The sequence below is a fragment of the Cebus imitator genome, unplaced genomic scaffold (assembly GCF_001604975.1).
Source record: "Cebus imitator isolate Cc_AM_T3 unplaced genomic scaffold, Cebus_imitator-1.0 Scaffold637, whole genome shotgun sequence".
In the NCBI taxonomy this organism is placed as follows: domain Eukaryota; kingdom Metazoa; phylum Chordata; class Mammalia; order Primates; family Cebidae; genus Cebus; species Cebus imitator.
The window spans coordinates 550,069-572,403 of NW_016107952.1; the positions used below are offsets into that span (position 1 = coordinate 550,069).

A 22,335-nucleotide genomic window follows, 5' to 3' on the forward strand; every position below is an offset into this window, starting at 1 on the left:
AAGTGAGATTATTTATAATTTGATCCTGAAAAAAGTTAAAGAGCAAGGCCATCCCCAGATGGGTACTGGAATCTGGCAACTCAAATCCATCTTGCCTGCCCCAGATAATCTCACTTGAAAGACAGCTGCACTGTCAGCAACTGTCATAAGCCTCTTTGGATATCATTATAGATGAAATTTTGAAAGGGATTTTAATTACATTCAGAAAAGAGAAATGAGGTACAACATCTACACAGCCCTGCCTTAAGTATGAGTCCCAGGGCAGCTACTCTATTTGCCCTAACCAAGGAATGGGCCTGCTTAGGACAGCCAAAGTTTGTGAATTAATCAGTTTTCAAATAAAGATCAAAGTACAGTCAAGGGTTTCTTTATGATAACATTACACTCATTAGATTTGCTTTCTTAATTTAGAAAGAAAGAACTGGAATTAGAAATGTCTCAACCCTCAGTGAACCATGGGTATGTGTTCAATATGACAGTGTCATCTGACCCGTTTTGCAAAAGGAAAAAAAAAAGTTGACAACCATTGCTCTAATAAGGACTTTTCAGGTCATGTGAGAAAATTGGTCAGATTTCTAGAGCTGTGTAACTACATATATGGGACAACCAAGGTCTTAAGTTGGGGATCATGGTATAACTCAAGTAAACTGGGTTGACCTTCACTTAACTCACTCTCAGTACACTCTCATATTCAAAGACACACATCTGAGGAGTCACAAAGTATTTATTAGTACAACCCTGTCTTCACTTTTCATGTTTTGACTTTGTTTCTTGAGAACTCCAAAGAGAAGAGTACATTCTATACACAGCAAGAATCACTTAAGTCCTTTTCCTGTTACTGTCCCTATCAGTAGGTTTCACGTAGATGGTAGCTTCTCCTGAAAACATTCACTCTCATTCCTCAACTCCTTCAATACTCTATCCAACACCCAGTCAAGGAATCTATCCCTCTTATCACCTACCTCCTTGACATCATTGTTATTCAATCCTCTTTGTTCTTTATTCAGAGGGTGTGTGCTTTGGGAGCATGGTTTTCCTTTCTAGACTTCAGCGCTGATGGAGACAGACACCTTTTATTGTCAGAATTACCACCATGTGACTTGAAGGATTTTTGTACCTGTGTTTTAATTTTTATAAATTTTTTGAAATATAGGTGTTTACATATGTTCTTCCTTTTTTCCTGTACTTTCTACTTTTAAAATTAACATGTATTGACTTTGTAATAAGAAAATATTTTTAACTTAAAAAGCTATATCTGCTCATTAGAAAAAACTTGGAAAACTCAGAAAAATCGAGGAATAATATAATCATGAAGAACTTTTCTATTTTAATGCATTTTCTTCATCTTCTAGACACACACACACATACACATATAGACTATACTGTTCCATATTGTTTGACACTGTACTTTGCATATTTTCTTTTTATTAAGTATCCTTCCAAATATTATTTTAATAACTCTATTGCTTTCCATTATATGGATATATCACACATTTCCCTGTTGTTAGAAATTTAGATTGTTTCCAATTTTCACAGCTCTATAATGTTCACTAATCTTTTCATCTATACTATTTCCTTAAAATGAATCACAAAAACTTAGAATTCCCGAGCCAAATATTATCAATATTTCTTTAAATTTTGTGAAAAATTTAACTGTTTTCCAAGATATAGACTAATATAATGAAATCCCTTATACAAATCATCCCATAATCAATATAACAAAAGTTTGCAAAATCTTTAAGGTTCCTGATACGCAGTACATTGTCTAACTGCTTTCCAGAAATTTCCCAATTTTCATTCTCACTAGCACTGTAAAGCTCCCACAAGAACTCTAACTAGTACTGAATGCCTCTAATATCTGATCATTGTTGGCAAATATGGTTAGCTATTTCAAACATAAGCTGTCAGGATCTTGCCGTGCATTGACGAGTCTAGTCTAGATCCTTTAAAAATTCATTCCATTTCACAATGCAGTTTCTATCTTTCAAGACTGTCTATCTTCATTTCAGCAGAGGAGCTCAGGCTTCTGCTGACAGTCCTTCAGTCTTTGGAGAATGGATGTGGGCAGCAGATCCCCCTGTGTACAAATATCTTTGGTGCATCTTGGGAGACCCAAGCTCAATTCTGATCATCCAGTTACTTATTGGGACTTACTGTGAATAATGATAATTGAAGGTTGTTGGCAGTTTGCAATCTTACGCTAAGTTTCCATATGTCAGGCTTTTTCAAGGTCTGTATCTTTGCTGAATAGACCAAGCCTTACGATATATAATTAAATGTTATATGCACCATCAAAACAAGTGTAGTCTATTATACAGAAATTGAGTATTTGCTAACTTATTATTTTGATTTGGAGATAGATGTTGGCACTCAAATAATAATAATTATTATTATACAAATAATATAATGGCTATATGATATACTGGAAAGATCACCAATATGGGAATAAAGAGTTAAATTCTAGACTCAACTCTGCTATTAATTAGTTTATATAATGTTAGGTTAGTTTTAAAATCACCCAATATTTAATTTTGCTCTTTTTAAATTTACTAAAGTGTCTTCTAGTTTTAAAATTCCACAAATTAAAAATATCTTGATATAACTTATTACCCATTTAGTATTAAAAATGTACTTTAAAAGATGATAGCTAGCATAGCAGTTGCTATGACATTATCTGTAGGAGTTAATGTAAGTCACCTAGTGGTGTGATGCGGATAAATGTTTAACAATCAGCTCTCTGGTGAAAAAAGCCTGGATATATATCTTTGGCCTAGTTCCAGAGTGTAATTATTCACCACAACGATTTAAAGTCACTGAATGCAGAATTGGAAATCGGCACAATCATCTCACAAGCCAGTGTGAGCTGGCTCTGGCACAACACTGGCCCTGCATTTATATGGTATTCCAGGTAAAATACATTCAGCTGCAAGTAAGAAACAATTTAGCTATCAGTGGCCTAATCAATTAAAACATGTATTTTTTTCGCCTGTAAAAAGAAGTCTGGACATAGTGATTCAAAGGTTGTTTCAGCAGTTCTACCGTCTCAGGGTATTGGGTCAGTTTCTTCATAATTCTCTTGGCCTTCTACCTTATTGTTACAAAATAGCTAGAGTAGCTCCAAACTTCCTGTCCTTGAGGACCATATCCAAAGTAGAAAAGAAATTGTAGAGAAAATATACTTTTTACTTGTCATTGCTTTCCTTTTTTAATTAAAGAGAAAAAAATATTGCCCAGAAATCCCAGAAGTCTTCCCCTTTTGTTTCACTAGCCAGAACTGAATCCCATGTCCATTCTCATACCTGTCACTGTGAAAGAGGATCTGAATTGCCACAATTGGTTCAGATCAGTTGTGATTTTAACCCAGGGACTGGACATATGGACAAAAGAGGAAGTGACATTGATGTAGGCAAATAATAGTGTTGGTTATATGTAAAAAAAGTTTCAAGCTGAAAAATGCTGATACTTGCAACGACCAACTCCAATCCAATCTGGCAATTATTGAGTCTATTCAATGAGCAAGACAAAATAATGTATCTGTCTCTCTTTTGTCATAATCACATGCCCAAGAGTGGATTTATAAAGGAAGTCCCAGCATAGTCATTAAGACACTTAACCTTTTTTAACTTCTTTATGAAATTGGGACAGTTATATTTGAAATGTTAACCTATATTTAACTTCCAAAAATTTTTACTTAATTAACACCTTAAATCAAGCTTTTGACCATTTGCACACAGGAATAACTAGTCCTGAATGAATTAAAAAATTTGGAGTTAGTATCCTAATTCAGGACTTTATTGTCATTATATATTACTATGTAATATCCTTCATTTTATTTTTTAGTAAATGCTGCTTGGGTTATAGATCAGTTTATAATACATGTACTCAAGTAATAAAATTTCATTTATTTGAAGTGATTTTGTGGTTCGTAAAAAGTATTTCATTTGATATCTCATTTTATAACATTCAGAAAGTTTGCCACAGTGCATCCAAACTGAAATTGGAAAGGGAGTCTGATTTGGTATATTAAATCTCAGAATAAAATTTTTTTACACGGAAAAAGAGCAGCTTATAAAGCTAGAAGATTCTCAGAGTTGTCACCTAGAACTTACATAGCCTTAAAAACAATATACAATACCTGTTCAGGCTCTGCTTCCTTATATTTTCCTAATTATCATTTATTTATATATCATTTTTTATTTGCAATTGCTTCTATATAGGAAAAAAAGGCCTACTATGACAAATGTCATTATTGAATCAATATAGGGGACAAGAGTACATAATTTGGTTATTTTTATTTTGAAGTGCCTAATAGTATAGATGGTTATTGTTAAATTAAGAAAATTGTATCAGTGGCATACTTTAGGTTGTCTGATCATTTCGGTAGAGGTGGTGTGTGAGCCTATATGAATAGCTCACACAGAATTACATAATTTTTACTCAGTTTAGACTATGGAGACTACATTTTATTTTAGTTGTGGAATATAACTAAATTATCTAACTTGAGATATATCATATAATCCAGCCTTTTACAAATTTTATATTTTATCCTATATCCCCTAATGATGCCTAATCAAAGGTGTCAAGAATATTTGTTGTTTTGGGTTTTCTTATTTTATTTTAAAAGTGTTACTTCTGTCATTCACTCTCTGACACACTGAATCTAAATCTATCCAATTAATTAGGTAGTAAGATCAAATTGGCATTTCATATAATTTAAGCAAAACATCCTTGAATTATCTGGATTTAAATGCCTTCTTTAAAAATAATTATTTCATTGTAAAAAAAAAAAAAAAGAAAAAGAAAAACTTAGCACAGAAGAAAACTGATTGATTTACCTTGACTTGAGTATTCAAAATGGCAGCCTGAAGGCCAGGTACAGCCTCCAAGCATGTATTTACTCTACACAGTATTTAAAAGTCAAAAGTCACAAAAAATTCACATTTCCAGCTTTTCTTAAAAATCATCAAGAACTGTCAGGATTGGATCTCTACATTTTCTGCTCGAGCTCATTCCCCATCTGCACACCCCACTGCAGAGAAGGTCTCTGCTCTCCCCTAACCCTTTACAGTCCCTGCTGCATTGGACTCTGTGCTTGCACTTAGCACTCCCACTTTGCCAGTTTCCCTCATTTAAGGCATTCTGTGGGCATGTGGTTGTGCAAATGGTTCCCTGATAAGGACACTCTCACTAAGAAGGAAGTGGGGGCTTCAAGAAAGGAAGATATCCCCTCCAAGTCCCCTCAGGAGAAGCCTTATAGGGAAAATCACTTCCTAATTTTGCCTAGAGGGGTATCTTTTCCTAATTTATAAAAAAAAGACTAGCAGCCCTCACAGAATTCTAATCTAAGCCTGCAAAGTTCTAAGAGCAAGAATTCTGTCTTATTTGTCTCATTTGGCTTTGTAATCTTGGGGCTAGGCAGGTCGAGAACATATAATAGGATTCAAAAAATGTAGGACAAGTAAATGATTCAGCTTCTACTCACTACCAAAAATTATTCTGAAAGAGTCTTAAAAGATTTAAGGTATATTTGGAGGAATATTGGCACCTTGATGGTCACCAGCCCATGGGAGCTGAACCTCCTTTAAAAGGAATTCCGTGGACTGGGAAGCCCTATTTACTTAGATTGCTCCACATTAATAGATTCTATTTCCTTTTCTTATTTGCTATGTACTACTCTTCTCTGATGGAACTGAAGTCGTGGCATCCAGCTATTCCCCAAGTCTGTCTAGTCTATCACACATCCCTTTACCCAGATGTGTACCTAAAACCCCAATATGCCTTATAGCTGAGTACACCCAAAATGTATTGAATTTCAAAAATCTACTCTACTCCCAGAAGCAAAGCAAACTTCCTTTGCAGACACACACACACACACACACACACACACACACACACACACACTAGGTAAAGCAGAATATACTTTGTTCTAATCTATTGTATTCCATACATCCTAAAAATATATACAGAGAATTATTTTTGCTCATTTGTTTACTTATTTTATACTTTTCTACAAAGGATTGAGGAGATTTATGAAAATAAGAAAAAAATTGATTAAAAATCAGGTGCAAGAAAAATATTAATTAGAATAGAAAGTCATAAACAGGGATTGGGGCTCACACGTCTGGTCACAAAATTGCTCTGAGATTCCCTGCATACCAAAAGAAAATAAAAACAAAACTAGTTTACTGATTTGTTCCTAAGGAAAAATACACCCCAATATTTTCCCAAAGAAGCAACACTTTCTTTAGTATCTAATTCTGAAAGAAATTTATGATATGTGGACAGCAGTGGGAGTTGAGGAGAGCTGGTCATGGAAAGACATATTAGATAATTTTCTTTACAAATGCAGGAATGGCTTCATAAAACTTACTCAGGGTATCCCAAATGAAAGGTGAAGGTGTAAGGCAAAATGTAACTCAGGGGAGGCAGTTCTACAGATGCCCCCACTCCTACTCAAAAAAACAAAAACAATTCAAGTAAGCAGCTTTTGCTGATACATTGTGATCTGAGAAGAAGCCTTGAGGCAGTAATTCTCAGTAGTAGCTCCACAGATCCCACGTCAGAACCACCAGCATTTAGGGAGTGCTTTTTAAAACCTCACATTCTCTCTGGGGGATAAGCCCAAAGAGCTGCAGCTTTTCCAAGCTCCCTAGGTGATTCTTAAATCCCATCAGAAAGAGAACATCTGTCCCACAGCAGTGGTCTTCAGATATTTTTTGCTTATGTGTTATAAAATAATTTTGAAAAACTAAGTATGGTGTCACATGTTTTTAAGTAACCATCTCAATTTTTTATTCTAATTTAAAATAATTGCAAAACATATAATTTCTGGTGTATTGGAATACTGACATTTTGAAATAAGTCTTATCTTTCACCTTAAAATTTATTCAGTGAATCTTAAATACTCATATTCAATGAAAGGTACATATGAAAAACTTCTACAATAGCCAAAAATTTTACAAAATTTTTGTAACTCTTCTACAATAGTCAAAAATTTTCTCCTTGAACTCATTTCCATTACACTTTCCCCATAAAAATGTATGCTAATGCAATGTATTTTATGCTTGAAAGTCTTTTTTAACACCCCATCATACTTCTCTGCAAAATATGTATGCACATTGAAATTTTTTTGCTTTATTTTTTGTGACCTTAAGACTGTGGTAACATTTCTTCAGAACTACGGTAGCATTATAATTGTTATTAGTATACAACTAACATAAATATACATACTATATATATATATATATATAACTAATTTTTAAACATAACAATTTTTTTGGAGGTAATTCTATTAATTTGATGGATAGGCTGTTTTGTCTCCTAGTTAGTTCACGTATTCTTTGGTGAATATTACTTATTACTAGAATAAGACAAGCTTAAACATCAATTTTATTCATATTCTTTGCTTTACGTATAATACTCACGAGTGTTTACACAGATAAGGAGACGGGAATGGAAAGTGTTTTGTTATGGCAATGTCACTCAAATCTTTGAACTTCTTCTGAATTAGAAACCCAAAATCATAGATAATTTATCATCAAAATTTAATTTTTATTAAGTTTAAGCTGACAATTTTATCAGGTCTTCCTTTAATTTTGTTAGTAGCAAAGAATTGGAAATCACCTAACCTGCAAAATAATTTGTAATCCAGTCATTAACAGCCATTTACTCTCTTTAACCCCAGCACCAGCATTTTGAAATATGACTAGTTTAATGCTCTAAATGTATAAAAGGGAAGTGTAAAAACCTCTAGGACATTAAACTAAGCCCAAGTAAGATTCCAGATGGTTGAAACGTATTCCATTCTTTTAACAAGGCGGTGAAGGGTGATTGGAAAAAGGGAGATGGGCAAAGAGGCCAAGGGACATCCTCAGGCAGATTCATTTTAGTAAAGAGTATTTGTGAAAATTGAGAATCTCAGAAAAGCTTTTCCACAAACTACTCTTGTTTCTACATTTCTCAAAGAGTCTTGGGGAAAGTTCATGTACCTCAGTTTGAAGACCATTGTGCAATGTACCTGAACACATTGAGATAATAAATTACTTTCAAAAAGAACTCAATGACATTACAGAGAATTAAAGAATCCCAACATTGATCTCAATCTTCTCAACTCCCTGGATTCAATCTAAATGTAGGTATAGCCTGACTTAAGAGAGCTATAGCAAGGGTTAAGGAGAAGGAGCCAATAAAATGTTCATAACAAACAGCACAGCAAGATGTGGGAGATCTTTAAGAGCCAACAAGACTTGCTGTTAGGATTTTGCCAGTCCTTCTCTTCTTATTTTAGTTAATGAAATTATTATAATTCCCCCAAGGGTTAAACTGGCTCTGGGTCAGACAGGACCAGAAGGTTCTCATGTTTTCTCCTTGAGGAATTCTCTAATTTTGTTGCCACAACCAAAGCTGAGGATAGAAAAGCATCTCCTTCTTTGTTTTGTTTTGTCTAATATAAAAATAATTGCCGGGCGCAATGGCTCACGCCTGTAATCCCAGCACTTTGGGAGGCCGAGGCGGGTGGATCACGAGGTCAAGAGATCGAGACCATCCTGGTCAACATGGTGAAACCCCATCTCTACTAAAAATACAAAACATTAGCTGGGCATGGTGGCGCGTACCTGTAATCCTAGCTACTCAGGAGGTTGAGGCAGGAGAATTGCCTGAACCCAGGAGGCGGAGGTTGCGGTGAGCCGAGATCGCGCCATTGCACTCCAGCCTGGGTAACAAGAGTGAAACTCCGTCCCAAAAAATAAATAAATAAATAAAAATAATTGCCTCTACTCTTGGAGACCTGGCTTAATTACACTAATCTGATTTTCCACTGGCAAAACTGGCAAAAATACTAAATGGTATTGCTCCAAGTTCTCTAATTATAGAGCAATCACATGTTTTCTCAACAGATACTAAAAAGTCAAATGCTATAATGTTGGATGAGGTCATTGTGACTAGCTTATTATAAGATCTATTTTAAGAGACCACATGAATTTCAGTGACTATTATGCAGTGACTGGAAGCAACAGATAGAAAGTTTACTGCAGAAAAAAATTATGAATTGTTACTATAATTTATCTAAACAGTGATGAGTTTCCACAAGTTATTTCATAAGAACTATGTTACTTTACCATAACCTTTGTTCTTCCACCCCCACACTCTAAAATATCAGACCCCAGTCTGGTTTCCCCTCTCTTAACCACTCCCTTCCTTTTCTTTACCACTAAGCTTGAACACTTTAATCAGTCTTTTGATGGATACTCTTACCAGCACTCTCAGTGCTCCCTTGAACTTCTGCTTATCTGTTCTGCCAAGTCCTAGCTCAGAGTCAAACAACCATCTGGTTCTCTCTACTATTGCTTCTAGTTTGCCAAGTACTGCTGGAGAAAACTGTGTAACTGCTGATTTATGCCACGCCAAATCTGCAATTTCCGAATTCACTTTGACCCTTTGCACTACTTGGCAATCCTTTTACTCTTGGCTGGTTGACTTCCTTTTCCAGTGCTCAGGTGCTATTCCAAATCTTGTGTCATCACTCTTCTGAGGTTTCCTGCCACACCTCCTCAATCAACAGATGACCTAACCTTCTACATCAGGAAAAATCTGTGTTCAGTTTTCCTTCCCTCCACTTCTAATGGTCATCTACACCTTAATCTGCTCTTCCCCCGTTCCAGGGGACAGTTATTCCCTCTTAATACTGTTCATTGGTTTATAAGCTCTTTACTACAAACTCTATTACATTATTACAAGGCAAATTTTTTTTTGGAATTAATATTGCAAGTTAATAAATGAGCATTGGAATGTCAGGAAATAAAAGGTGCTGATTGGCTACAGAAAAGAGCATATCAAAATAGCAAGTGTTGGCCAAGCGTGGTAGCTCATGCCTGTAGTCCCAGCACTTTGGGAGGCCAAGGCAGGCGGATCATGAAATCAGGAGATTGAGACAATCCTGGCTAACAAGGTGTAATCCCATCTCTACCAAAAATACAAAAAATTAGCCAGGCGTGGTAGCACACAGCCGTAGTCCCAGCTGCTTGGGAGGCTGAGGGAAGAGAATCACTTGAGGCTGGGCATGGTGGCTCACCCCTGTAATCCAAGCACTTTGGAGGCCAAGGTGGGCAGATCACCTGAGGTCACTTGAACCTGGGAGGCAGAGGTTGCAATGAGCCGAGATTGCACCATTGCACTCCAGCCTGGGCAACAAGAACAAAATCCCAACTCAAAATAAAATAAAATAAAATAAAAAATATATATCAAGTGTTCTTCTTCTTTGAATCATTCATAAGCAAAAACAGAAATGAAAGTAGGTTTGGATGTCACCTGCCCCTTAAATGTTTTAAAATTCTATCAGACACATAGTTCTGCCAACCAAATGTCACAATATGAAATTTAGAGAGGCAATACTTTAGCAATCAATGCCATTTTTTCCTCTACTATTTGCTACCACCTGTCACATATGCAGTCAAAGATGCTACTAATAATTCATCCAACCAGTTCCTTTTTTTTTTTTTTTTTTAACTGTGAGGAGTTTTCTCACCCTCATTCAATCCAAACTTTTCATGGAAATTCCTAGGGCAAACAATGTGAATTACGTATTATTTGATATGGCTATCCTAATTTAACATCATATTACACAAGGTATCACATAAAACTTACAAATGACCTATTATGTTGTAGAAAAAGTATTCGTAGGCCAGGCAGGGTGGCTCTTGCCTATAATCCCAGCATTTTGGGAGGCCAAGGCAGGTGGATTATTTGAGGCCGGGAGTTCGAAACAAGCCTGGCTAACATGGTGAAACCCCATTTCTATTAAAAATACAAAATTTAGCTGGGCGTCATGGTGCATACCTGTAATCCCAGCTATTTGGGAGGCTGAGACACAAGAATCACTTAAACTTGGGTGGTGGAGGTTGCAGTGAGCCGAGATCGGACCATTGCACTCCAGCCTGGGCAACAGAGCATTACTCTGCCTCAAAATAGAGACTTCTAAAGAAGTTTTGATGTAGATGATACTTAGGAGAACTATGTATCCTATCTAACTAGAAGAAGATCTTTGTTTTGTGGGCCCCTAAAACATGTATAATTTGGAGAGATCTCTTTCCAAAAAGAATACAAAATTATGAATACAAAATGAGGTTCAGGGCCTTTGGAACAAGTCTGTGAAAACGAAGGTCTCTAAAGTTTAAGTTTCATTAGCCTCATATAAATCAGCCTTTTGTATCTGACCACTTAATTGAGGCGTTAAGCAATCCTAAAACCCACACCTAATAAGCACGAACTTATTAAAACGGGAACACCTAACATGAACAAAGCTCTTTACATAATATTACATTTCAGGCTCACAACGAACTTATCAGGTCAATATTACCCTTCTCACTTCTACAAAAGCAGAAACTGAGACTCAGAAAATTTAGTAACTTGCTCACAAGCAGCTCACTACGCACATTGAAGCTGAGATACAAACCAAAGTCTGACAAACTAAATCTTGTGTTATTTCCATTATAATACTCCGCCTTTAATGTTTCCCACAAGATAAAGGGTTTAAGTTACTTTGGGGAATACCCCTAGAAAATGTTCAGTTAATACTTGACATTTACACGACTTAACTCATTTTGAGATCTTTACTAAAAATACTGCTCCAAAACTGTATTTAAAGGGCATGAAAAAACAAATGTATCACTGGGTTATCTTCTAATAAGTGACATAGATGAAGACAGGAGATCCTGAGGTCCAAAAGAAATGTGATTCTAATAAAGAAGAAAATAGAAGCAGAACCAGAAAATCCTGAAGGAAGGCTAGAATTATTATACAATCTTTCAGGAAAGAGTATGGTTATGGAAGGACATACTGATGATATGATCTTTGACAAATTATATCCTCTTGCTACATGTCCAATATTCTTTTACCTTGCCATTATGATAATATCAAGTTTTAAAGACTGAAAAATAATGACAGTGGCTCATATATTATTCTATTATATTCATATCCTGGTATTAGCCAGTTTGACCTCTTTTTTTAAAAAAAAAAAAAAAGTCTCTTAGAAGTAGCCTCTCTTCCTCCTAAGGCCCCCAAAAGGTAGATGCTGTGTCTTCATCTGTTCTTCACTTGCAGAATCAGTCACCGTGCTCTACAGATAGTGGCATTTCACAGAGGTTTGTTTCCATGAAAGATGGTGTTGATCTCATTTTTGACAGTCCAACATTTTCTAACACAAAAGGAATTTCATAATGTAGTTATGATGTGATTCTATCCTATTCATTCAAAGACTTTAGAATAAAACTTTGTCATTTGGCTAGATGTAAGGCAAGAACTGATCAGATGTAGTTAGTATTTCCAGTCAACAAACTGCCATTAATGTTGAAATTACTTAAAAGACCTGTTGATTATGTGGTAGTAGGGCCATTGTGACCTCATTGTAGCTAAGATCAGTCCACTGCAGCAGGGGTTTCAAGAACAACAGCACAAAAATGATGACTTAACTGGAGGGGAAAAAAGGCACATATTTTCAGGAAGGCCTCTTTATTCTTAGAAGTTACCCTTCAAGATGACAAGTGGTGCAAACTCTTCAGGATCTTACCTGCCCTCAAAAATAAGGTGAGTCTTTGATGGAAGATGCTAAATGGTAACTATCTAAGAGGGAAAAGAGGGTCTCTCTATCTCTTAACTCAGGCTAAAGGCAGATATTATTATGTCTCTTCCCACAGAAGTTCTAAAACAGATGACAATTATTTGAAGGAACTGAATGAGGACTTGAAGCTAAGGAAACAGGAACTGCTAGAGATGCTCAAACCTCTAGAAGATAAAAACAACCTCTTATTCCAAAAGTTAATGTCTAACTTGGAGGAAAAACAAAGGAGGTACAAGCTCTTACTCTGGGTTCCTAAAAGTAAAAATGCTGGAGAACTTAATCTCCCTAGGATTGTCAATAATTATTTATAATTTTTTTTTGTTAATTAATAAAAGGTTTGACATTTGGCTGTAGAAGGCCAACAATCTGTAGCTACCAAGTCAGGATGACAACAAATCCTTTATTTTCTTTTAGTAAATTAAATATGACTCACCCCTCATTTCATGGGCTACAGTTATAGCTCTTCCTTGCCAGGCTGTCCACCCAAGAAATAGTGAAACATCTTTAATAGCATTAGTTTACCATGGTCCCACAGATGCTTTCTTGTGCATGTTTGTGGATCATTTTAGAATAAATGACCCCGCTCTTTCTATGTCAAGCAGTGGAATGGCAGTATTTTCTAAGCCTAGGAGCCCTCTGAATTAGGGGCATCTCTAAATATACCAGGTAGCCTGAAGTCTTAACTCCTTACCAGAGCACTCACTGTACCTGGAACCCACAAACTCTGTTTCCTTTCTAGTCTCAGAACATCTCACCTCAGTGAGTCTACCTTTATTCTGTACCCTTATCATAAGCATCTCAAAGGACTCATATTTTTGAAGAACAAAACCCAGGCAGAAAGTCATGGTCAAGCACCAACTGCTTACAACTCAGCAACGTAGACTTCTCTCGGGCCAAGAAAGCACAAAGGCTTAGAATTGTGTTCTCTGCTTAGAACTGGTGAGAAAAAAGCACAAGAACACAAACATAAAATAATTTATGCCTTTAAGAAATATCCTCTCTCACAAAGACTTGATTTTGATTCAGATTTTGTTAGAACTTCTTAATTGGCATGCATTCTCTGGGGCTATGAAAGGATATCAGTGACTTCCTCAATAGACTCAAATGTCCTTACATGAAGAAGCAAATAGGTGGGAGAAAGTGGAGAGAGATGGGTTAGGAAATAACTCTGGGATTTATCCTAGAAGATAGCAGGTTCTTCAACCTCTTCTTATAAAGGAGGCAGAACTCCTCCTTCTTCTTCCAAGTCACATATGGCAGAATTCTTCTGAGGGGGTGGAAAGGACTTTCCCTGACTGTTGGAGACCTAAGCATTAAAGAGCACAGAATTCATTCTAGAACACATAGATAGGCAAATGTCAGTTAGAAATGTAAACATCCTATTATAGAGATCTTCTATGACCAGAAGGGCTTCCATAACTCCTGAGATTTCAGTCCCCAACTAACTTTCATGGTAGAGTACTTTCTGACTGGTTGCAGAATATCAGTATTACCCTTAAGGAGGTATATATGTTTTATGATTCCTCTTTTTCTTCTAGTCTTGAGATCATGAGGCAAATTATGGCAGGGAAGAAGGGTGAGGAATCCTCAGTCATGGAGCTCCTTAAGGAGGCAGAGGAAATGAAACAGAACCTGGTAAGAAGCTGGAGGTACTCCAGGAACAGCCTCCTGAATAGGGCTCAAATCCACTGCAGTGTCAGATGTGGAGGGAAAGACAGGATACTCATTTCTAGCATCTGATGCTCCAACACTCATATCAACTTGATCTACGAAGTCCAGGGTGACCCAAAGGGAGTCAGATGGAATGTTGGGAAGAATAGGACTAGCTAGCAAAAATTATATTCTTTGACTTTTTAAAAGCTTTTTATCTAGGGAGTAAATGACTATAACCATATTAACCTTAACGTTTCAGAAAGAATAGTAAAATATCTACTATAAAGAATAGAAAATACTTATCAAAATAAATAAAAGAAAATAAATAGTTTGCTCTGTAGAATTCTTGTAAGATTTTATTTTAATCAGCAATATAAAGGATCTTAAAAATTAAAAATTAGTGGTCTAAGCTCCCAAGAAATGGCCATATGATAAGAATATCTTAAGTGTTGGGAACTCATTTCCATAGATACTGTCTCACAATTATTATAATTAAAGTTATTACTTAAAATAACTTGGCTTATTTTAAACATCATCATCATCATCAAACATCTCTTATGCTCCTGGATTTGGGGCTAGGCCCATTCATTGCCTTCCTCTGTGGTTTACTATGTTCCTGGATCCTTTTCCTACTATTACTTAGTAACTTCTTCCAAACTCACTTCAATGGCTGGACAAATATATTCTTTTGTTTGTTTGGTTCTTCCCCCTCCAACAGGAAAGGAAAAACAAGATGCTTCAGAAGGAAATGGAGATGCTATGGAACAAGGTGTGCCTCTAAGGATCTATTGAAAGTATTGTCCTACAGATCATAGTGCAAAAAACCTCCCTTTTCTCTAGCCCCCATCCTCGTTTTTTCATGTCCTTGTTTCCACCCATGCCTTATGCCAATCCATTCTCTACACAGCAGCCAAAATGATCTTTTTAAAACAATCAAAGCATGTCACTCTTCTTATGAAAAACCTTTACAGCCACTCATTGAGGCATAATCTAGCTTTTGCCCACTCTGCAGTTTCCTCTCATACATGTCCTTCCCTTGCTTTCTATGCAATCATGCCACTGGCCTCTTGTGGTTTCTCAGACACACCAAGCCTTTTCCTATCTCAAGCACTTTGCTCTTGCCTTCTCCACTACCTGTAATGCTGTTTTATCATGGTTGGTTCATTCTCATCCTTCAGGTCTCAGCTTAAATGTCATCTCCTTAGAGAGACCATCCTTGTTTGCTCCATCTAAAGCAGGGCATCCTCTTCCTCCTTTCTATTATATAACTATGTTCATGTGTTCAATAGCACTGTTTATAATATAAAATTGTTATTGTATAATTATTACTTTTTCACTTGTTTCTTGTTTCCTTGCCTCCTTCAGTATCTTCCTAAGCTCCTTCAGTATCTTGATTGCTTTGTCCGAATTTGTAGCTCCTAGAACAATTCTTGGAACATAGTAGAGATCAATAAATGTAAGTTGAAGAAACAAATGAATACCTAATTCTAATTAACCTATAATTTTACAACAATCACTGCATTGTTTAAGATAACAATATCAGGGCCTTTTGCTGGGAATCCAGAGCCAGGAGTCAGGGGAAGAGGACAGGGAATTCCTTTGTCCCTTGTCCAAGACTAATCCCTTGGAACCCAAGTGCTTCTTCACAGACTATGCAACTAGAAGAGTAGATTGTATCCTGTGACATAAACAGTTACACAGTGTGATCTCTGTCTGCTTTTTTTTTTTCTCATCTCACCTTTCCACAAATAATCAGAATACCTTCAAGCCCTGCATCTTGTATTGAGATCTGCTCCAGGTTCTCATTGGCAGTTACAAATTAGTTCTATGAATTGTCAGAAGTTTTAGTTCCTGGGTTCTTGAGTCCTTGTAATAGGAAATGTGCCAGAACAATTCCTCTATCTAAATCCAGCTTCTACAGAGCTCTCAAAAGACTTTTTCAAAATAAAGGACATCCATACGCTTAACTTGTGATCAACTTTCCCTACTCATATTTTAGTGAGGAGAAATGGAAAAGAGTAGCATGCCTAATGGTCAAAAACACAGGCTTCAGAATCAGAAAGATCTGGTTCAAATTCCAACTCTGTACTTTCCTAGCTGTGTGACCCTAAACAAATAACCTCTCCAAGTCTCAATTTTCTCATCTATGGAAATAAAAATAGTCCTCAAAGAACTGTGAGGATTAAATGAGAATGTCTGTAATATAGCACAGTAAGGAAAGTAAGTAGAATAATACAGTAAGTAGCTTAGAGTAGTGACTGGCTAAGGGTCCAGCTAATCATTTTCATTCCTGTAAGGTACACTCAAGTAACCGAATGAAAGGAAGGGCTCACAACATTCTGAACTCCCTTTGGTAGTACATGTTTCATGTCAGGTCCTGAGAACCTGCTGACTGGCAGGAACCAAAGCCTTGACCCATATTGGTTTTCCACTTCTTTCTTTAATTTCCATTAATTTAAAGCTTTGCAAAAATGTCTTTCCACAGACATTTGAGGCAGAAGAACTCAGTGATCAACAAAGAGCACCAGAGATAAAAAACAAGGCAGACTTGCAGGATGTTAATGCAAGTGGAATGCAGGTACTTAGAATTTCAAGACTGTTGATGTCACACAGCTGGAAACAGTCTGTTGACAATCAGGGCTAATTTGGGTAGACAGATAGGTAGGATCTGGGTTTTTAGAGTATTAGATTTATGGCCTACTGAGACACTGCATTTCTTTCCTGGGACCTCCTATTCCTTTAGCTCTCTTTTTTCATCCCGGGCTCCCAAATCCCCCTTGTCACTTAGGAAGACCAAGAGTGAACTAGAGAAATCACTTGCAGAGAAAGTGAAGGAGATAAGGAAAGCAGTACAGCCATTCTGAATGGTAGTGGCTTTTAGAGCTAATAAATTAGAAATCTTTAATGTTGCACTAATTTGCCTAAGCTTTGGTGTGTTCTTGAACCAATGCAAATTTTTATAGATTTGGCTCCCTTGTGTTACTATATTTGAGTCAGAGTAATATCACAAGTTTCTGGGAAATCATATTAGGAAAAAGTCAGAAAAGCTATACCAACAATTATAACTCTGCAACAGCTACATGATGTCAGAACTCCTGTTAATTTGTCTTTGAAAATGTATTCAGTGGTATTATGCTTGTATGTCATCTTCCCATAACCAACTCACCAACATAAAATAACCCTATTCATTTAGCTTTTAGAGGGTGGTTTGCACAGGTGAGGCCAATTAAGAGAATTGTGCAGTTAAAACCAATTTAATTATAAATCTGTGCCACCCTAATTTTGCTATAAGGCTTTTGCAGTATATTGAGATAACTGATTTCTGATCTTAATTTACTTTGTCAACCAGAGGCTCTTTCTTCCACCAGGAAAAGCAACAGAGGAAAATGGAATGGGTCAAGTATCAGGAACAAAACAACATCCTTCAGGTACTCAGGTCTTCTAAGGCTCGATATAGGATGTAATTTTATTCATATAATGCAAAGGCTTTTAGCTGCATATTGTGAAGCCCAGTCCCCACAACCTAGATTACCAATAGTCCTGCTAAAATAAATGTAGAGAGATAGCTGAAGGGACCTATCTCTGGCTTCACCCTAGGCAACTTGGAATAAACAGTATTTCTTCCTATGCTCTTGATTTTATTCTATTCTAAATGGTGGGGGGAGGGAAGCACAAACACTTTCTACTCAACTTTTAAAGGCTGAGCATGATGGAATTACTTTTTAACTTCTGAATAAAGAGGATTCAGAAAAGCCAATACTAAATGTGTAGTTTTTGAAAATGTTCCCTTTCAGAATGATTTTCGTGGAAAAGTGATTGAGCTGAGAATTGAAGCCTTGAAGAAGTACCAGAAGGCCAATGACCTGAAATTATCACTGTATTTGCAGCAGAATTTTGAGCCAATGCAAGCATTTTTAAATCTCCCTGGGTCCCAAGGTAGGTAGAATATCCCAGGTACACAGTTTGAGGTTTGGTTTTGTTTTGTTTTTCATTGGAGATCCTTGTACTTGTAAAGTAATACAATGACTATAATAAATAAAAGTACAGTAATACATTTTTTCATTATCATTATTATTATGACTCAGAAGCTCCTGTACTAAGGCAAAGATTCTCTCTGGGAGAATAGTTTTCCTTTGTAAAGATAAAGTAACATATTATATACTTAGCATCTGTAGCTGACATATAATTAGCACAATAAAATATGTTTCCTTTCTACCCCATCCCCTTTTCTAGGAATTAGAATTATTTAATTTTATTAATCTTGCTGGAATAGACTCTGCTATTTCAAAGCAGAAGGCCAAGGAGACATCTGACAATGGTTGTGAATTTCATCAATCCAGTTGTCCCTCTGAGAGTTTTAGCGACTTCCTCCACAGAATTTATGGCAATATTAGAGAAAATGATATAGTTCATTAAAAAATAGAATACAGAGATGGCTCGGAGGACAGGGAAAATGGTTCTTAAATTTTCAAGTATCTATGAATATGAACTCCATTTTTATAAAGGGACAGGCAATGGGAAATCATGGCCAAGGAATGACAATGTTCTGTCAGCGTCAGTATGTATGTTTCTAATTTCTTAGTCTTATTTCATAAAGGGTTTGAACAGCTTATAAAAATCACACTCAACACACAGGGTTAAATAAATATATAAGTAAATCAAAGAAAAGGGAAAATAAGCTGAAGCCAGGTAAATACATAAGAATGCATAATGGGAGTACTGCACAGCTGGCAGAGGTAGGCTACAAATTTGACTCCGAATTTTCCAGTAAAAAGAAACATTGATTTATGAAATTCATGAAGAAACAAAGTTTTTCCTGGTATTGAAATCTGAGAGAAATTTTTCGTCCAGGTCCCTATGATGGGGACAGGACATTGTTTGTGTGATGATAGTAGCCAGTGTCTTCAACAATATTTCAAAATAAATTCAGAATCTAAATTTCCTAGGCTGTTTCTCCTCTGTTCTTTGGCATAATCTAATAAAAACATATTAATCTAATTTTTTTTTCAAGTGATGAATTGACTCAAGATGATTCAGGTACATAAAACTGTACTGGTCTGGTTTGATCCATAGGTAAATTTTAGAAAACTAGAAGACTATTGACTATCTTTCAGGCAGTATTACATGCATATTTTTCTATCAACTTATGTTCTAATAAGAATAGGACAAAACTGGAAAGAAACCTGGAATGCAACCACAAGCAGTATTAAATCATTAAAATACAAATTTAAAAGAGGATAGCCAGGCGCGGTGGCTCGCGCCTGTAATCCTACAACTTTGGGAGGCTGAGGTGGGTGGATCACCTGAGGTCAGGAGTTCAAGACCAGCCTGGCCATCATGGTGAAACCCTATCTTAAAAAAAAAAAAAAATTAAAAAAAAATTAAATAAAATAAAAGAGGAGAAGAAGGTTATAAGGAAGAGAGACAGGTCTCTGTTTTACTTCATCCAAAATTAGCTGAAGGTCATCTTGAGGGATCTATAGGATAAAGAGCCAAAAGATTTTTAGCTCCAGAATCAAATTAAGCCTAAATTAGCAAATAGTGAAGGGTTCCATTCAACTTGATTGCCTCAGGGGATACTTTTTCCCCTTGCATGTAAAACATTGAATCAACTTTAAATTGGAACAGCCACAGATCAACACCTTTTCTCTCCTTTCCTCTTATGCTTCTGGAGAATTAAATGATAGGGTACTATACTGCTCTGTTACCACAAAGTAATGTAGCCACAGGCAATGGATCAGTGTGTTATACTGCTTCTGCATTCATTTAACACTAATTATGGGTCAGTTTCATTTTCTAACACACGTATTCAAACTCTATAGGTTTGTTTGAGCTCAAGTGGATTTGAAATCTAATGGAGTCCAATATTTTGGTTATGTGGCCTATTTTTTCACTTCTAGTATTTGATTATTGAAAAGTAAACAAATATTCTCATAATGAACGATTTTAAAAGTAATTATGTAAAGAGGGTTATTATCAGCAGTAATAATTTCTTAATGGTAGATGTTGCAGTGTTTTCCAACTTTATGTACCATCTGGACTATTATCTATCTAATATTTGCTGTTAGGTTGACTTCTTTAGTTTCTTAAATGTGTTCCTTGAAAATAAAATTTGTATTACTATTTTAAATGAAGAATCGCTATAGTTTTCCATAATAGAAGGTAAACAATAATATGCACCAAAAAACAAGATTTTAATGTTCTAGAAAATTGTATAAGTCGGAGATCTATTTTATCTGTATTAGGAAGTGTGATTAGAAAGACACAGAGAATTTTAAAGAAAGCACCAAATTGCAACTTTCTCCTTGGTGCTATCAAATTTGAAATAATTGAAAATAATTTTCTCACTGTGACTTACACTATTTAATTCTGTATTCCAACACCCAAATTTATCCCAATTGCCAACTAAAATTATCTCACCATCAAATTTTGGAAAATTATAATTTAAGGGAAAAAGCATTGAATTTAGACTCAGATACATGAGTTCTAGGCCTTCCTCTGAGGCTCACCAGTTATATGACTTGGGAAAGTCATTTAATTTCAGTTTTTAAACATACAAACAACATTAACTCAGAGCATGTTGATAACGTAATACCTTGTGTAAACCTCACAATGACTCTATAAAAAGTATTACAGAACAAGAAACAAGCACAGAGAAGCCAGGCTTCTGGCTCCATATTCAATCTTTATTCTCTAGACTATGCTACCAAATGAATGTGTAAAAGTATGTGACTTTTCATGCCTCTTCTAGATCTAAAGGCTGTAATTTGAATCCAAATTTATTATCTGTTTAACACATAATCTTCCCAGTGAAAGGTTAATTTGTTCAGCAAGAGATTGGTAATTCTGCATCTAGCCCAGTAGGTGGCACCAACCACATCCAAGCTTCAAGTCCACAGAGTGGTAATTCAGGAACTGTGAAATGCTGTGGGAGAGATCGGCTTTCTATTATTCTTAGGGCAAAAAGTGCCACATTTATATACCAAATGAAAAAAGAAAAAAAATGTCTGGATGTTTTATGGCATGCTCTTTTGGCACCAAAGTGTATTACTGGCAGCCTTGATTGGACCATGTTAAACTCAGTGTTTCTGTTGCATAATTTTTACCTAGTATTCTACTCCCTGGACTACAGTTCTCTTCATTTCAAAAAACTGTCACTGCCCACTTCCTCCACAATCCTTGTAGAATAGTGTTCCCGTCTACCACAGATAAATCAGGCGATTGGGGTTCTAAAATAAAAAATGGGTTGGGCAATTGCACAAGATGGTGCTTATTTGAAGTTTGTATATTTAATAGTGTTACAGGGACAGTGTTCCTTTTTCTCTAGTTTCAAAAGAATTGAATTTCGCAAACCTGTCTTAGACAAAGGGTGGGGTATAATTTTGGACACACCTTCCAGTAAATCAAGGGTACAGGCTCTTCTGTTCTAACCATTTCCGAGTAGAGGAAGGGTTTACCTCGGTACTCAGCCAAGAATTTCTCCTCCTACTGTCCTTTGTGCTGGTTGGCTGAGTTGCAGTGGTATGATCTGTGTAGCTGGCAAAATACCATCTTTTGTTTGTTAATATTATTTTGTTACACTTCAACAAATCCCTACTTGTGAATTCCCTTGATGCACAGGATGTAGCATTACCATTGTCTATGTTATCTTTTTGGCATACTGCATCACTTAGTTTGTTTACACCTAGAGTGAAGTCTTTACTTTTGATCTTTCTGGAGACGAGTAACATTTGAAAGGATTTACTTTCCCACCAGTGTAAAATTATAACTTGACTCAGGGTGTATCGTAGGTCCTCCCTAACTTCTACAGAGTCCAGAGAGCAAGTTTGTGGACTTTGGCAGTCACCTATCTTAGAGAGCGCAGATACTAAGCAATCTCTAAATTCAACTGAATTTCCCATCATATCTGCTGGTGTTTAAAGAAGAGGTTTATCAAATACAAAAACTTAGCTGGGCATGGTGGCACGTGCCTGTAATCCCAGCTACTCAGGAGGCTGAGGCAGGAGAATTGCCTGAACCCAGGAGGCGGAGGTTGCGGTGAGCCAAGATCGCACCATTGCACTCCA

General features: G+C 36.2%; 1 protein-coding gene across 1 annotated transcript in view; it reads left to right on the top strand.

Moving 5' to 3' along the window:
- The first annotated feature begins 12,532 nt into the window (after positions 1 to 12,532).
- CCDC196 (coiled-coil domain containing 196) overlaps positions 12,533 to 22,335 on the top strand; it is an 11,788-nt gene continuing 1,985 nt past the window's right edge. Inside the window, exons 1-8 of the mRNA XM_037734578.1 lie at positions 12,533 to 12,582; positions 12,693 to 12,845; positions 14,155 to 14,251; positions 14,988 to 15,038; positions 16,755 to 16,826; positions 17,026 to 17,115; positions 17,638 to 17,697; positions 18,064 to 18,205. Coding sequence (XP_037590506.1) covers positions 12,533 to 12,582; positions 12,693 to 12,845; positions 14,155 to 14,251; positions 14,988 to 15,038; positions 16,755 to 16,826; positions 17,026 to 17,115; positions 17,638 to 17,697; positions 18,064 to 18,205 — 715 coding nt within the window. The remainder of the gene's footprint in view (positions 12,583 to 12,692; positions 12,846 to 14,154; positions 14,252 to 14,987; positions 15,039 to 16,754; positions 16,827 to 17,025; positions 17,116 to 17,637; positions 17,698 to 18,063; positions 18,206 to 22,335) is intronic.